The sequence below is a fragment of the Polypterus senegalus genome, chromosome 16 (assembly GCF_016835505.1).
Source record: "Polypterus senegalus isolate Bchr_013 chromosome 16, ASM1683550v1, whole genome shotgun sequence".
Classification (NCBI taxonomy): Eukaryota; Metazoa; Chordata; class Cladistia; order Polypteriformes; family Polypteridae; genus Polypterus; species Polypterus senegalus.
In genome coordinates this window covers 17730501-17748205 of record NC_053169.1, presented here as the reverse complement: position 1 = coordinate 17748205, position 17705 = coordinate 17730501, and the positions used below count along the sequence as shown (strand labels likewise).

Sequence of the window (17705 nt, the reverse complement as noted above, 5' to 3'; positions counted from 1 at the left end):
TCTTACCTGAAGAAGGGGCCTGAGTTGCCCCCAAAGCTTGCATATTGTAACCTTTTTACTTCGCCAATAAAAGGTGTCATTTTGCTTGACTTTTCTCTACATTGTAATCTTAGCAATAGTTACTTCTAAAACGGTTATGTTGATTTTATATACCCACCCATCCATTTACTTTCTGAAGACTCTATCCAGGGTAAAAGAACGTTGCGGAGAACACCTGGTTGCCTACCGTGGCGTATGGGTGGTGCTTCTTCATACCACCATCCAATGTGAAAACGAGCCCAAAGGATATTTGCATAATACCGCCTCAGTAACTTACACAAAATTAGTTCCCGGGATGTCCCCGCCCCCAAACGAAGACTCTTCCCAGCACCATCTACTACCTGTAATGATTTTGACTCCACCTCTTACAAGTCCAATTGTCATATGCTGATTCTTGTACTGTATCTCCGGAGCTAGGAGTCTCCACCTGTGCAAAAGGGGCATGTCTTTATGTTAATTTCCATATGGGCGAGTGGTATGCAAATGAAGGGAATATGCTTATTATGTTTAACAGAAAAGAATCAATACAAGATATTGGTACACACGATATAGAATTAAAACTCACGCTATTTTTACCGTTTTAATTGTTCAAAAACAGAACAGCGCATGAAAGCCTCCAAATCACAAACGCGGTTGAGGCAAAAGGGGTCCTTAACTGCAAGGGAAAGGGATACCAAAATGAACGTAACAAGATACGTTTTTTAATCGGAATCTTTTCATGATAGCGCACTCCCTTGTATACGATTCGTTCCGTAAAAGACAGATTCTCACTCGGCGAGGGTTCTCTTTAAACCCTTCGCGACCATTTTTAGACGGTCGCGAGGTGCAATGCGGCGCGATTCAGGCAAATCTTTGGTTAGCCCTCAGCCGAGTGCAGAGGTCGGGTTTGGACCCCGACATGCCAACCCTGCAGCTGCGTGTGGGGAGCCGTTCGGATTCATCCCTCTGTTGTTTTCTATCTGCGTTTGAAATAATTCAACGGTGCAATGGAGAACGATATTTTGGACTCGTTAGAGGATCTAGGGTGGGTATAACACGGGAGTGTACCTTATTTGGCCGTTTATGAAGGGTGACGAGACTGTCATTGTTTTCGAAAGCTGTTATAAACGAAACTGCGTCTTGTTTGTTTAAAAGACCTCGCACGTGTTATTCTGTGGGGGACAGTATAGTCTGAATGAACACGTACTTTTACATCAAGTTCTTTTATTCTTACAGTGTTTTACGGTTGTTCGAGATTGTGGTTACTTTTTTTATTTTATTTTGATTGATGTTAATTTACTGGCACATCATAAATGAGTTTAACACTATCCTATTGTCGAAACGTCCTTAAGTAGTGCATTTCTCGTTCCTCGTGTATGCTTATGATACATATTAAAATGATTTGAGCTAGTCGTATATATATATATATATATATATATATATATATATATATATATATATATATATATATATATATATATATAGTGTGTATGTGTTGTGTTATGTTATGTGTGTCTTTAATGTACTATACTAGACTAATGGTTGACAGGCAGGATTAAGCTGGCACCGGCCTGCATTGGGGAAAGTCAGTCTGTTGCTTGCAGCGCAGTCACTGGGCGTTTTGTATGGCTTTGCATAAAAATAGACATTAATCATCTTATACTGTTACCATTAAAGCTATTTTTATAAATGAGTGAAAACGAAGCAGCGTCTTTAATTATTATTTTGCTACCAATGGCTACTGCTAATATCACTTTTATTTATTTATGTGTTTTAATGACATGATCAGTACATGCATTTTAACTTTGTTTGAAAAAGCTTAAGATAAATTTTGCAGCCCAAAAACAAAAGTAGTTATTCATTCATCTATTTTTATTTTACCTTTGCCTTTTAGGCAAATTGAGTGATCCAAGTTTGGACTGGGTGGCAGTTCATCATGGGTCATATACATACTGGGATTCACTCATACAGGGCCAATTCAGAAATTCTCGTCAGCCTAACCTGCACACCTTTGGGTAGTGTGATGAACCGAAATGAAGATTTGCACAGACACTATAAAATTCGAACTATGCACTGGCAGTGCTGGGACTTGGATTTGATCAGTTTGTTCATAGTCAGAACCACCATGTGCCCCTGTCAAGGACAGTCGTAAACAACATCTTCTAGTCAGACATAATGTTGGTTTCTGCTACTCGTGATGCCCACTGTCAAAGTTTAAGTGCCAGTGACAGTCCTAAGGCTTTATAGAAATCAGATTTTTGTCAAATAGAAGTCCTAATAAACACTTCCTCCTGAAGGGCTGCTGTAGCTGCAGGTTTTTTGTTTCAACCAGTGTCCTAATTCGAAGACACTCCTTGCTGATAGTAAAACGTGGTATTTAACAGTATGGCATGTTAGTGCATTCGTTCATCCAAGACCAACTGCAGCCTTCTTACTGTTATGTTTATCTTGGAAAAGTAACCAAAAGTGTTGATTTTTTTTTTAATTTCTTTTACAGCAAGAAGAAATTTTAGGTGTAAATACCAAAGCATAAACATAGTAAGAAAGTTATATCTTGTGCCCAGATTTTAGTACACATCCTTCATCTGACATGTTTTGAAGCAGTCAACAATGCACAGAGTTGCAATCAGGAAAGTAGAAACATATTCCTTTGCTCAATTTGCTAGAAATGCTTGTGCTAGCAAGTCGCTGCAGATGGTCCAGAATGCAGTGGCCCGCCTTGTATTTAACCAGCTGAGACGGGCAAATGTCACTCCTCTCTTCAGGTGGCTATATTGGCTTCCTGTAGCATTAACGCATTAAATTCAAATTTGTGATGCTTGCCTACAGAGGGGTCAGTGGGTCAGCACCTGTGTAAATTGAGACACTAATAAGGTGCTTTGCTTCTTCTCGTCCAGCCAGCGTCTAGTGGTGCTACCTCTGCGTGGTATTGAGTCTCAATCCAGATTCTCTTCCTGTATAGTGGGGGCAAAAAATCTTTCTATTTGTTGTTACGTTAAGTTTAATTGCTTTATCGGTTGGTTGTAAATTCATTAATTATTACATCTCTTAACTTGTGACAATCAACTTTTGTTACCTGTCCTACTACACTTGGTGAACAAACAGCACCTAGCTTAATGTTACAAAATTATGTTTACTTATTTTGTAAGTGCCTTTGGATAAAAGCATCTGCCAAGCAAATGCATGTAAATGTAAGTCAGTTGCACAAGAGTGGGTAGAACTTCCATGCTTGATCATCACAATTGATAGATCCTTTGTGTTATTGTAGGCTACTGTAGCACAAGGCATGGCGACTGGCACATTTCCCCTGACGTGGACTTTGACGGTTACTGGTTATGGGTCTAACTTCTTCTTTTCCTTTCACGTGATCGCAATCATTTTGCCACACCCTTAGATGCACCATGGTGAACTATAACGCAACTGAATTTACCAGGCATATCGCAGAGATTTATGCATCAGGGTCTAATGACCAATTCACAGTTTTATCACTGTCGCTTGATTCAACCAATGATTTAGTTTCAGTTTGTCCTAAAATATCCTTTCAACTTCTCGTTTACATGCCATTGACTTTTTTTTAGTTAAAGTCTCCACCCCATCGTGTATTTATTGATGAATTACCGTAGAGTTGCATGATGCATAGTTCTGTTTGCATCGGTTTTTCACTGGCTACAGTGGTTTTTCTTTTCACATCCCTTGCCTCTGAATTGGATTATTTGGGAGGGGTGTGTGTGTGGGCCCTTGCAAACAAGGGTGTTGGGATGCACGCCTGTAGTGGATTAAGCAGGTTTGAATGTGTTATATTAGTTTATTTAGTTGAAACAGGTCTTCCATATAGTGCTGCTGTTGCTAAGATGATTTGCACGGTCCATCCTTTATAATATTTGAAGCTGTTTTTGTGTGTGTCTAGGTGTGGTTCAGTAAAACCTGTTTTTTTTTTTTAATTACACCTAAAGTGTGTTTCCATTCTTTGACTATTGAATGTTTGCTTTAATTATTGACAAAGTTGGCAAAGGCTTCAATGAGAATGATATTCTACTGTATAAAATCGTGCCGGCAAAAGAGAGTATATACTGTATGTACTTAGTCAGATTGGTTCCTTAAAGATATAGTAGTACCAAAGTTGCAAGTTGTTTGTGAATTAATAATTAATTGTTTGTATACAGAAGGGGCAAGAGTTTTTCAGTTATTTTGTCTTTCTATCCATTCATATCATGAAACTACTTCCTGTGTTACAGGATTGTGGTAAGGAACAGCCTGTCTTGGCACTATTGGATCCAAGGGAGGAACCAATCCCGGACTGCACCTGAGTGGACAGGAAACAGTTATTGCCATGGATATTTATTTAGTGTGGGAAAACAATTCAGCTAGAATAGACTATTTGGACATGCTGATTAGACTGAGTTACTAAAAGCATATATTAACCATTGATGGCATTTTTTTAAATGTACAGGGAGCACAGGAGAGGCTTTGTCTCTTTGATTCTTTAGTGAGTTAAGAGGCTTACTGGAAGTTATAAATGGAGTTGATTGTAACCATTGACCAAGAAAATTCTTCTGATTTATTAAAATCAAGGGGTGTTGTATTTGAACTCTCTAGTTGGCTTGTGACATTACATATGGAGTGCATTTCTTGTCCCTACCACACGTTAAAGACACCACAGTAGGGATGTCCACGCTGAGTAATTTATTCAAATATCCATAAGTATTAATGAATGGATAGGTCTTATCTGATATCAGAGGTAACCATCACATGCCCTTCCATGTCAAAACAGATACTGTTTTTGAGAATTTTTTTTTCCTGTAACCCTTCACTGAAATTGAAGCCCTGGCAAGATAACCTAAACCACAGATCTTATACATTTAATTAGAGTTTTTGCTTTCAGGTTTCACTTTGAATGAGCTTCAAAGTTCAGTAACTGAGACTGGAGAATAGGTTCACCAGTCAACCATATCAGGGGCTCTGCAGAACTCTGGCTTGTGTGAGGAGGATGGCTCAAAAGAAACATATTCCAGAAGATGTGAAAGCATCTCAAAGGCTAATACAAAAGAATGATTGTGACATGTTTGTGGAATTGGAAAAGGTTTGTGGTTAATAAGCAAACTTACAGGCTCATATTTATAAACTATTGAATTTACATTACAGTGCTGAGTTAATGCATACACACTGCCTGACATTTACTCTGATTGGTTCATTGACTTACACACCAAAATAACTTCTCCAAATAAAAGTCTTATTCTACTCCACTCTTGTTCTTCTCATATCCCTCAGGTTCAGCTTTTACACTTGAAATATCCATGTATGTGACAACTGTCCAGTCTTTGCTTGGTGCTGGATATCTGCTGATTTTTCTTAATCCTACTAGAACATGCTATGTATAACATCAAACATCTCCTGATTCATCCTTCTCTTTTGTTGCTCAGTTGACCTTTATCTGGTTTCCTGATTTGCTTGAACATCCATCCATTATCCAACCCACTATATCCTAACTACAGGGTCATGGGGGGGTCTGCTGCAGCCAATCCCAGCCAACACAGGGCGCAAGGCAGGAAACAAACCCTGGGCAGGGCACCAGCCCACCGCAGGACTCGCACACCTACACACCAAGCACACACTAGGGACAATTTAGGATCGCCAATGCACCTAACCTGCATGTCTTTTGACTGTGGGAGGAAACTGGAGTACCCGGAGAACCTGCAAACTCCACGCAGGGTGGACCCGGGAAGCGAACCCGGGTCTCCTAACTGCGAGGTAGCAGCGCTACCCAATGCGCCACCATGCCGCCCTTGCTTGAACACGTGTCTGATATTTATTAACCCTTTCATACAACTTCTAAGATAGATGCTATGCTTTAATGTGGAAAGCATACTGAAACAATTTATGCGCCCTAAGTCTCATTTTTCTTCCACATAGGATAGTACTATGCATTTGTATTCTGTTAGAAGTGGAACTAAAAGCCACATTAAAAAAAGTGGGTCTTCAGAAATTTTTTTTTTTTATGTTTCATGGTATTTTCCTGGGGTATCTATTGGTAAAGTAATCTAGATTTTTGGTACATAACAACAAAGATTGGGTGTCTTGTTTAAAAAAAATAACGAGTATGTGGTGGAAAATACAAGAAAATACTCCATTAGGAACCGTCTTAGTCCACTAAAAACTGAATGCTGGGTTAAAGTAATGTTTCAACAGAAGATAAACAAGGCCAAGTAACTTAGAACTGGGTAATGGTCTGAAAAAATGAAAAAGTCCGATGTTGATCCAGTCAGAGCCATTATCTCAATTTTATTGTGTCACTATTTGAAATTATGGTGTTCAAATATTGCCCTACTAACATGAACAACCAAGAACAAATCTCCCAGGAAGGTTAGGCCTTAATCAATCCCAAGTATTGTGCAAAGCTGGGACATAGTTACTCCATGTGATTTAAAGCAGTAATTTCTTTACAACATGGTTTTGCATCATATCGACCTGCAAGTGGCATGCACCACCTTATGTAATCTATCCCAAATATCGAAGTTGGTTATACCTAACTAATAAAATAGAATTCCGTAAACCACATGTGAAAGGAAACCAAGCAAACCTATTTGTTGCACTCTCTGGAACATCATAGCTGATCCCAAAAAGGTTCATGAAGTATATATTATTTAACAGTAAAATGAGGTGTGTCTCGGTGTTCTCTGCAGTGGACATGGTTCCTGTTTTGTAGCTGATATCATTGGGACAGATCTCTGCTTCTTCCAACTCTACATTGAGAAATATTTTTTAATGGTGGATGTGTAAAGCAATATATATTTACACAAAATGGTTGCATAATTTTTAAAGAAAATGAAGTGAGTACTAACCCATAAATTAGCAAAACTTTCTGTACCATAATCCTGTGTCATTTTGATAATTTAGATAACACTCGAAGACCTCCGTAATGTCTTATAAAGTAGCATGAGTTAGAAACGGTAGATTTTCACAATGAAGATGACTCGGAAGTAGGATTGCTCTGTGTCAAAGAATCATATGTACCTTGGTTAAGAAATCAAGGAATAATAACAAGTTTATCTTACTTTTTTTTTTTTTTCCCCCCCAGTTATAAAGGTCCACTGCTCGAAGATGGTGCCCTGGATGAAGCAGTAACTGGAGGAGCATCCTCACCAGAATTTACAAAACTCTGTGCCTGGCTTGTTTCTGAATTAAAGTTGTACTGTAAGCTAGAAGAGAATGTTCAAGCAACAAATAGTAAGTGGGCAAAAACTGAAATATCTGAAAAGGTGGTAATCCACTGGCTGCTAGGGATTGACAATGCATTCGTATATTAGATAGATAGATAGATAGATACTTTATTAATTTAGTTCTTTCTGTCAGAGTCCTGGAGTAGCATTTGGATTATGAAACATTTCTCATTTTAGTCACTGAAGTTAAACTAGTGTATCCACCTACCTCTATAACAGGGGTCTCAAACACATGGCTCCTGAGGCAGTTATTTGAGGACCACGACGACTTATTTGAACTTCCAAAATCTACCACTAAAATCCGTTTTACTTTGCAGCATTTTCCTCACAATACTGTTTCCAGTCCGACGGTCAGAATGAAAACACCATTCTTCTTATTTACCTCAACATTATGTATTGTTACTTTTACTTCCAGTGACGTCAGTTAAACAGTCAACGTAAACAGCATTTGCAAATTACTTTGTAAAATTCATGCTGTTAATTGTATGCCTCACTGTTGATTAAAGTCATTAATGTTGTCTTTGTCAGCAAAAAAGCTCAAGATTGCTGACGAAAAATGAATATTCCAGGGTAAATGGGAAAATTTATATTTTGTCATGGAGGTTGGAGACAGAAACCAGTGTCTTGTTTGTTTGCGGTTTATCTTGGTGTTTAAGGAGTACAATGTGTGTCAACATTTTAATACACTGCATTGAGAACCGTATGGTGCATTGTCTGGCAAACTGCGCGAGGAAAAGGTTTAGCAAATGAAAGCATCAATTACAAAACAGCGAAAACTTTTCTCGAATGTTAGTAAGTCAAACGAAGATTCTGTAAAAGCGAGTTTTGTCCACCGTAATATGATAGCAAAATCTTTGCGACCATTCACAGAAGGCCAATTCATAAAAGATTGTTTTATAAAAGCATGTGAAATTATTTGTCTGGACAAAACCAAACTGTTTGAAGGCATAAGTTTGTTCACAAATACTGTTGCTAGCAGAATCACTCCATTGACTAGTAACATTCATCAGCAACTGATTACAGAAGCATATTCGTAGCGCTTGACGAGAATACTGGGGCAACAGATACTGCATGCTGTGCTGTGTTCATTCGTGGTGTTGATGAAAACCTAAACGTAACTGAAGAATTATTAGATTTATTACCAATGAAAGGCACAATGACTGGTCGTGACATTTTTCAAGAACTGGAAAGTTGCACTAACAGAGCAGGACTGCCATGGGATAAATTTGTGTCCGTGGCAATAGACAGTGCACCAGCAATGTGTTCTGAAAATGTTGGTGTTCTGAGATTATTGAAAGCAAAATGAAACCAGCTTTCTTTGTCGCGTCCTTTTACTACCATACACCGCATTCTGCATCAGGAGGCGCCGTGTGGCAAAAGTCTACAAATGAAAGAAGTTATGGACGTTGTTGTTAAGACTGTTAATTTTATACAAGCAAGAGGTCTTAACCACAGGCAGTTAACTTCATTCTTGTCTGATATGGACACTGAATATGGAGAGTTGCTGTATCATACCGAAGTCAGATGGTTGAGTCAGGGAAATGTGTTGAAGAGATTTTTTGCTTTAAGGCAGGAGTTAGCGCTTTTTATGACATTGAAAGATAAAGACGTTTGGCAACTTTCTGATCCGTCTTTTGTATCAGATTTAGCATTTCTTACAGATGTCATGGAACACCTCAACACACTCAACTTGAGGCTCCAGAGTCCAGAGCAGGTGATTACAATGATGAACGACAGTGTCAAATCATTCAGATGTAAGCTGTAAAGTTTTTGTGGGCCACACAGCTACAGACTGGCCATTTGGCTCATTTCTCAGCTATGCAGTCACTGGTACGTGTCGAACCAGAACGCTTGAGATATTACTCCAATATTATTTCGCAATTACTTAAAGAGTTTGATTGTTTTGAGGAGTCCTGGGCTCTTGAATCTCAATTTGCATTCTTTGCGATTCCATTTCCGGTGGATGTTGGTCGCGTTTCAGAAGATTTACAGATGGAGATTGTGGACATACATTGCGACACTATGCTTAAACAGAAGTATATGGATTTTGGTGTCCCAGAGTTCTACGAGTTTGTGTCACACAAAAAATTTCTGAAACTTGTTAAAGCTGTTGCCAGTCACGGCCTTCTTTGGCAGTACATACGTACAGTGGTGTGAAAAACTATTTGCCCCCTTCCCGATTTCTTATTCTTTTGCATGTTTGTCACACAAAATGTTTCTGATTATCAAACACGTTTAACCATTAGTCAAATATAACACAAGTAAACACAAAATGCAGTTTTTAAATGATGGTTTTTATTATTTACGGAGAAAAAAAAATCCAAACCTACATAACCTAGTAATTGAGATCTATCAGTCTGGAAAAGGTTATAAAGCCATTACTAAAGCTTTGGGACTCCAGCGAACCACAGTTAGAGCCATTATCCACAAATGGCAAAAACATGGAACAGTGGTGAACCTTCCCAGAAGTGGCCGGCCGACCAAAATTACCACAAGAGCGCAGAGACGACTCATCCGAGAGGTCACAAAAGACCCCAGGACAACGTCTAAAGAACTGCAGGCCTCACTTGCCTCAATTAAGGTCAGTGTTCACGACTCCACCATAAGAAAGAGACTGGGCTAAAACGGCCTGCTTGGCAGATTTCCAAGACGCAAACCACTGTTAAGCAAAAAGAACATTAGGGCTCGTCTCAATTTTGCTAAGAAACATCTCAATGATTACCAAGACTTTTGGGAAAATACCTTGTGGACTGATGAGATAAAAGTTGAACTTTTTGGAAGGCAAATGTCCCATTACATCTGGCATAAAAGGAACACAGCATTTCAGAAAAAGAACATCATACCAACAGTAAAATATGGTGGTGGTAGTGTGATGGTCTGGGGTTGTTTTGCTGCTTCAGGACCTGGAAGGCTTGCTGTGATAGATGGAACCATGAATTCTACTGTCTACCAAAAAATCCTGAAGGAGAATGTCCGGCCATCTGTTCGTCAACTCAAGCTGAAGCGATCTTGGGTGCTGCAACAGGACAATGACCCAAAACACACCAGCAAATCCACCTCTGAATGGCTGAAGAAAAACAAAATGAAGACTTTGGAGTGGCCTAGTTAAAGTCCTGACCTGAATCCAATTGAGATGCTATGGCATGACCTTAAAAAGGCGGTTCATGCTAGAAAACCCTCGAATAAAGCTGAATTACAACAATTCTGCAAAGATGAGTGGGCCAAAATTCCTCCAGAGCGCTGTAAAAGACTCATTGCAAGTTATCATAAGCGCTTGATTGCAGTTATCGCTGCTAAGGGTGGCCCAACCAGTTATTAGGTTCAGGGGCAATTACTTTTCACACAGGGCCATGTAGGTTTGGATTTTTCTCCCTAAATAATAAAAACCATCATTTAAAAACTGCATTTTGTGTTTACTTGTGTTTATATTTGACTAATGGTTAAATGTGTTTGATGATCAGAAACATTTTGTGTGACAAACATGCAAAAGAATAAGAAATCAGGAAGGGGGCAAATAATTTTTCACACCACTTTATGTGAATAGTTCTTCTCATCCATGAAGATTAACAAATAGGTGTAACGTTCCAGACTTACAGATGAGCATCTGAGTGCAACATTAAGCCCAATTTTGACGTCCTTGTGTCTGCCAAATGCTGCCAACTGAGCAGTCAGACTGGATTTAACGACATTTGAACTGGAAAACTGGATTTTATAATAAGCATGTCGTGTAAACTTAGCTGTATTATTGTAGTAATGTAGTATTGTAGTTCAAATAATTGATTAACAGTAATATTGTATTTGTATCGTTTAGAAAGGAATGTGGCCCACCGACTAGCACTTTTTTCTATGTGCAGCCCATATTTTCCTCTGAGTTTGAGACCCCTGCTTGAGGAGAACCATGCTATTCTTTATGAATATATTAAAAAGATACTTATTAAATCCCAAGTGGAGTTATTTAAGTCATGATTTTTTAAGGTCATCAGTCCATTGTGATTAGATAGATGGATAGTACATTATTGTCCTGGCTACTTTCGTTTTACTTTTATACTATACCATTACTGTACTGTTGAAGGATAATAACACACTGCTAGAATAACACAAGTCTGTATGCAATGCCTTTAGAAAATATTCAGACACCTTCATTTTCTGTACATTTTGTTAAGTTGCAACCATATGCTAAAATCAATTAATTTCATTTTATCCCTGATCAAACAGCACTTCATACCCCAGAATAACATAAAAGCATTATTTTAGGAATTTTTGCAATTGTATTAATAAAAAACAACTGAAATATCACATTGAATGTATTCAGAATCTTAGCTTTGATATTTTTAAATCAGGTAAATGCCCGCCCCACGATTACATACAGATAAGTTTAATTTTCTTGGGAGAACTTTTCCCCAAAAGTTAAAATCCCTTTTTATTTCAAAGAATTTTTTTCACAAATTGGGGCGATCCCCTGTTTAAGGGAAATTTATTGTTTTTTTTTTTTTTTTTTTTTTTTTTCTGACCTTATTTTATTGGTTGTTTTTGTAAATTATTATATATTTATTTTTTTTCCAAACATTTTATTTAATAAAAATTATTTTTTAATAATAAACACAAAAAACCCATAAAATTTTACATGAAAATTAACATCCCCAAAAGTATAAGGACAACAAAAAATTTACTGGAAACGTGCTTTTTTGTTAAATGGGTTTTTCAGTTTTTTAAGTTTTAAATTTTCAATTTCCGTTTAACTATTTTTTTTTTTTGTTTTTAAGGAAGTTGTTTTTTTTTTAAATTTTTTTTCATTTTAAACTTTTTATTTTTTTTTTAAAATTTAAAATAAAATTTTTAACCCCTTTACATTAAAAAATTTTTAAAAAAAACCATTAAATACCCCCTTAAACTTTCAACTGAAAGGAATGAAAATGGCCCCTGAAACTTTTGGCCGCTTTTTAAAAGTTAGTAAAATTAAAATTTAAAAATTTCCATCGTTTTTGGCTCCAAATTTTTTAGGGCCAAAATGGCCGTTTAAAAAAATTTTGCCTAACAGCATTCTTTGGTTCGGGCCCTTTTAACTGCTAAGTGTGGACTTTTTAAACGAAAAGTTAAAGGACCTTGAGTTTAAAACCCAAAAAGGTTCATGAAAAACCCCTTGGGAGCCCCCTTTTTTAAAAAATGTTTTTTTTTAAATTTGGGAAAATTTAAAATATTTTGAAATTTAAAAAAAAAAAATGGTGGAAAATTTTTTAAAAATTTTTGTAAAAATTTTGTGGTTGTTTTTATATATATATGTTTTTTTTTTTAAATTAAAAATTTTTTTTTTTAAAAATAAATTAATTAAAAAATTGTGGTTTTTTTATATATAAAATATTTTTATATATATATTTGTGTGTTATATATATATATATATGTGTGTGTGTTATATATTATATTTTTTATTTTGTGTTTATATATATATATATTGTGTTATATATATATATATTGTGTGTTTATTATTATATATATTTTTTAATAATTTAAAAAAAAGGGGGGGGGGAAATAATATATATATGTGGGGTTTATATATTATATATATATATATATGTTGTTTTATATATATATGTGTGTTTTTTTGTGTGTTATATATATATATATGTGTGTTTATATATATATATATTTTGTGTGTTATATATATATATATTTTTTTTGTTATATTTTATTTTATAATGTGTTTTTTATATATATTATTTGTTTTTTTTTTTTTTTTTTTTTTTGTTGGGTTTATTTATTTTTTTGTGTTTATATTTATTTATATATATATGTTATATTTTTTTGGGGGTGTGTATTTTTATATATATGTGTGTTTTATAAATATATTGTGTTTATATATATATATTTGTGTGTTTATATATATATATATTTGGTTTGTATATATATATATATATATATTATATATATTTGTGTTTATATATATATATATATATATTTGTTTTATATATATATATATATATATATATTATAATATATATATATATATTTTTAAAATTGTTTTTTAATAATTTTTTTTTTTTTTTTTTTTTTTTTTTTTGTGTTTTTTTTTTTGTTTTTTGTTTGTTGTTTTTTTTTTTTTGTTGTTGTTTTTTTTTAATTATTGTTTTTTTTTTGTATTGTTGTTTGTTTTTTATTTTGGTTTGGTTTTTATATTTTTTTTTTTTTTTTTTTTATATTAATATATTTTTTTTTTTTTAAAAAAAATTTTAAAAATTTTTTTTTTTTTTTTAAAAACACAAAAAAAATTTTTTTTTTTTTTTTTCCACTTTTTTTTTTTTTTTTTTTTTTTTTTGTGTGAATGTTTTTTTTTTTTTTTTTAATTTTTTTTTTTTTTTATTTTTTTTTTTTTTTTCTTTCACTATTTTTTTTTTTTTTTTTTTACACATTAAAATTATTTTATTTTTTAAAAAAAAATTATATTTTATTATTTTATATAAAAAAATTATTATATTATATAAATAATATTATATACACCACACAATATATATTATATTAAACCACACACAATATTATTATAATTATCACACAAATATTAATTTATTTTAAATTACCAAAAATAATAATTTTTTGGGTATACACCCCATAATATAATATATTTTTATTAAATTAATATTTTTTTTGTTTGTTTATTAATTTTTTTTATATATTAACACACACATTATACTATAACAATTTATTTGTTTATTTATTAATAATATTATATTATATTTATCACACACACTATATATTTATATTATACACACACCATATATATTTTATTTTATAATAATATATAATATAACACAATATATATATTTTATAAAACATATACAAACACAATATATATATTAATAATACAAACAATTTTAAAATATAAAATTTAAAAACACACTTTATTTAATAATATTATAATAATAAAATAAAAATTAATATGTTTATCCAAAAATATTAAATATTTTTCCAAACACCGTTAAAAAAAAATTTTTTGGGGGTTTACACGCCGTTTTTAAAAAATAGCATTTTTTAAACACACATTAATAATTTATATAAAAATAAAAATATGGGAAAATTATTATGGTTGTATATTAAAAAAATTGTTGTTTTGGCGTTGTGGTGTGGTTGTTTTGTTTTTTTTGGGTTTTGAAATTAAATGATGTTGGTTGTTTTTAAAAAATATTGGTGTTGTTGTTTTTTTAAATTTAGTGTGTGTTGTTGTGTAGGGGGTATGTGTGTGTTGTGTGTTGTGTTGTTTTTTTTATATGTGTGTGTGGTATTTATTTTAAAATTTGTGTGTGTGTGTGTTTATATATATATATAAAAATTTTATAAATGTGTGTGTTTTTAATTGTGTGTTATATATAATATATATGTGTGTGTGTATAATATATATATTTGTGTGTTATATATATATATAAAATGGTTGTTGTTAATATATATATATTTTTATATATATATAAAAATGTGTGTGTTATATATATTTTAATATATTATTTTTTTTTTTTTTTTATTATTTTATATATATAATTAATAATAAAAATTTAAAAATTATATTTAAATAATATTTTTTAACCAAACCAAACCATATTTTTTTTTATTTCACCAAAAAATTTTTTTTTTACACACACATTTTTTTTTTGTCATTAATTTTTTTTTTTTACAAAAAATTTTTTTTTTTTATTTTATAATTTTTTAAATTATTTTTTTAAAATAAAATATTTTTTATAAAAAAAATATTTTTTATTTTACAACATATATATTATTTTTATTTTATATATATATATATATATATATATATATATATATATATATAAAAAACCATAATATATATAATATATATATATATATAAAACCCCCCCTTCATATATATTTTACAACAGATATTATTGTATATTGTGTGTTATATTATGTGTGTGTGTATATATATATATATATTTTGAGTTGTTGTTGGTTTTATATATATTTTTAAAAAGGAAGGGGAACAAAAAGGGGTTGGGGGTTTCCCGCCCGTATTTAAAAAACCCAAAAAAAAAGGTCTTTATAAAAAAAACAGTTCAAAGGCCCCCCGACCCGGCTTTGCCCATTTTTTTGGGGGGCGAGTGGAGGATGCGGGAAGGCCCGAGGGGGGATGGGAAGGATGCGCGGGGGCAAGATGGCGGAGGAAGGGCGGAAGTTCCCCCGGGTAACCGGCCTATGGGGGAAGGTCTTTTTTTCTCGAGGAAGCAGGGGGAAAGTTTACCCGCCTTTCCCCTGGCGGCGGGGTTTCCCCAGGTGCTATCGAATCAACCCCGGGCCTCCCTCTACGGGCCCGACCCCTGCCCGGACCGCCCAGTTGGGGGGCCCTAACCCGGGGGTGGGGAATATGAGAGGGCATGGGCATTGGCCTGAAGGGTGCCCCCCAAAAGGGACGTAAACGTGGTCCGGCCACCGGGGCCGCGTTGACTTTTTTGTGGGCATCCACTGAAGTGCAAGGGATCAGTCACCAAGCCGCACCCAGCGGTAATGGTGGGTCCTGCCCATTGGCCCCCCTCTCCCCTGCCGGGGTCGGTCCGGGCCATCGTTCGGGTAAGGTACATCACAGGGGGCTTTTACACCCGCCTTTTCTCAACCGGCCCCAGGCCTGTGTCCGGGGCCCGGGCTGGAAATAAACGGGGGGCCCAAAAAACCGGGGGCCTGGAAAGTGCCCGGGGCCTTTTTGGTCACTGGGGTTTTGCGGTCCCACCCGATAGGGCTTTTTGTCAGGTCAGTCAAGGGGGTGCCGGGAAGCGGGAACAAACCGGTAGTAACCCCAAACCCCAAAAAGCCCCATTTTCTTTGGGGACCCGGGCGGGGCCATTCTAAGATGCTTTTTTTGGGGCCGTGGCGACCTGTCCTTTTTCCGGTGCCTAAATATTTCCTCCTTTTCCAAAAAAACTTTCCGGGGGTTTACGGGCGGGTTTGCCAGTGTTGGGGGGACAGCCAACCTGCAGGTCTCCCCCCAGGTGCCCGGAAAAGATACAAAACCCCTCCAGGGGGGCACAAAAGGGCGGGGGGCTTTAGCACCTGCGCCAGGGTTTGGAACGCCGGGCCCGTGGGCCAAATGGGGGGGCCGGCGCCTGCCCCCAAGGGGGCCCTTTTTTCCCTTTTGGATCCGAAAATTTAATACCCTTTTTTCCTCGGGGTAGTCAGATCCCAGCGTCCCCCCGCCGGAGGGGCTTTTACGGGCGGGGGGCTCGAACAGGGCTGTTTGCGTCTGGGGGTTTCAGAACCTCCAGGGCCGTGGGTTGGGGGGACAATAGGGCTAACGGGGGCTATGGCTCTTTCATTGTCCATTCCCCATCGTTTCACCTCCCGTTCCCTTCCCGGTTTTCCCCGGGGGGGCTGTAGGGCCCTCCCGGGCGAACCGGCTCCCCGGGCTATATGGGAAAAACAGCGGGGGTCCGGGCCGGGGGCTTGCCACACCCGGGGGTGGCTGGTGTTTGGCCTCCTGCCCCTGCTTGGGGGGGCAGCTCTTGCCCAGGGTTTGGGCAGGTGTTTGCGGGAGTGACCTGGGGCTGGGGCCCCCTCATCTCAGGGCAAAGGTTGACATGATGGGGCCTTTACCGGTCGGCATTGGGGTGTTTCACCAAATAGCAAATCCTTTTTTCCTTTCCCTGGGCCCCTTTCCCGGGCCAGCGCTAGTGGGGAGCACCCCGGGCCCCCCGGGGGAACTCCCCGAGGCGGGTGCGGGTTTAACACCGGCCGCGCGCTGCCCCCGATCCGTGCTCTTTGGGGGGGGGCCCGATCTTTGTGAGTCGGTCGCGCGGGGCGTGTTAAAATGTTAGAGGGGGAAGGCCCCCTCCCCGCCTTCTTTTTTGGATTCGAATTCCCCGCCCATAGAATTCAAATGGGGCCTGTAGAGGCCTGGGGTACCTCGGTAGGCAAAAAGCACGGCGGGAGGAGCTGGTCCCAGTTCCTGCCGTCAGCTGACTGACCTTGCGAGCATCTGCTTAAGCGTCTGATTAAACGTTCGACCAACCCGTCAGTTTGCGGGTGATAGACTGGCGCTTTCAGGTGCTTTATCTGCAGTAATTTGGCTACCTCCTTGAGCGTATCCGAAGTGAAGGCGTACCCTGGTCCGTGAGGACCTCCTTGGTATGCCGCAGCGTGAAACAAATTAACCAGTTCCCGTGCGATGCTTTTAGTATTAGCGGGCGCGGGGAACCGCCTCTGGGTACCGGGTGGCATAGTCCACCATGACTAGGATATACTTGTGGCCACGCGGTTGAGGGCTCCAGGGTCCCACCTCGACGACCCTATCCTTTCAAAGGGGATGTCCACGAGGGAATAGGGACTAGAGGAACGGTCCCTCCTAGGAATCTGGCGGGTCTGGCACTCGGACAGGATTGACAGAACCGCCGGACCTCCTCATTGATCCCAGGCCAGTAAAAGCGGAGCTTAATCCTCTCCAGTGTTTTTGGCCCGGGTGGCGCCTAGGGAGGTGAGCATGTGCCAGCT

The 17705-nt window shown here is 36.9% G+C and overlaps 1 protein-coding gene across 2 annotated transcripts in view; it reads left to right on the top strand.

Annotated features, from left to right (window-relative positions):
* Positions 1-911: 911 nt before the first annotated feature.
* The window catches only part of fam98a (family with sequence similarity 98 member A), a 42969-nt gene continuing 26175 nt past the window's right edge, over positions 912-17705 (top strand). Inside the window, exons 1-2 of one of the 2 annotated variants that reach the window (XM_039738264.1) lie at positions 912-1063; positions 7094-7242. In XM_039738264.1, coding sequence (XP_039594198.1) covers positions 1026-1063; positions 7094-7242 — 187 coding nt within the window. In that variant the 5' untranslated portion in view covers positions 912-1025. The remainder of the gene's footprint in view (positions 1064-7093; positions 7243-17705) is intronic. The other variant, XM_039738263.1, reaches the window with a different exon arrangement.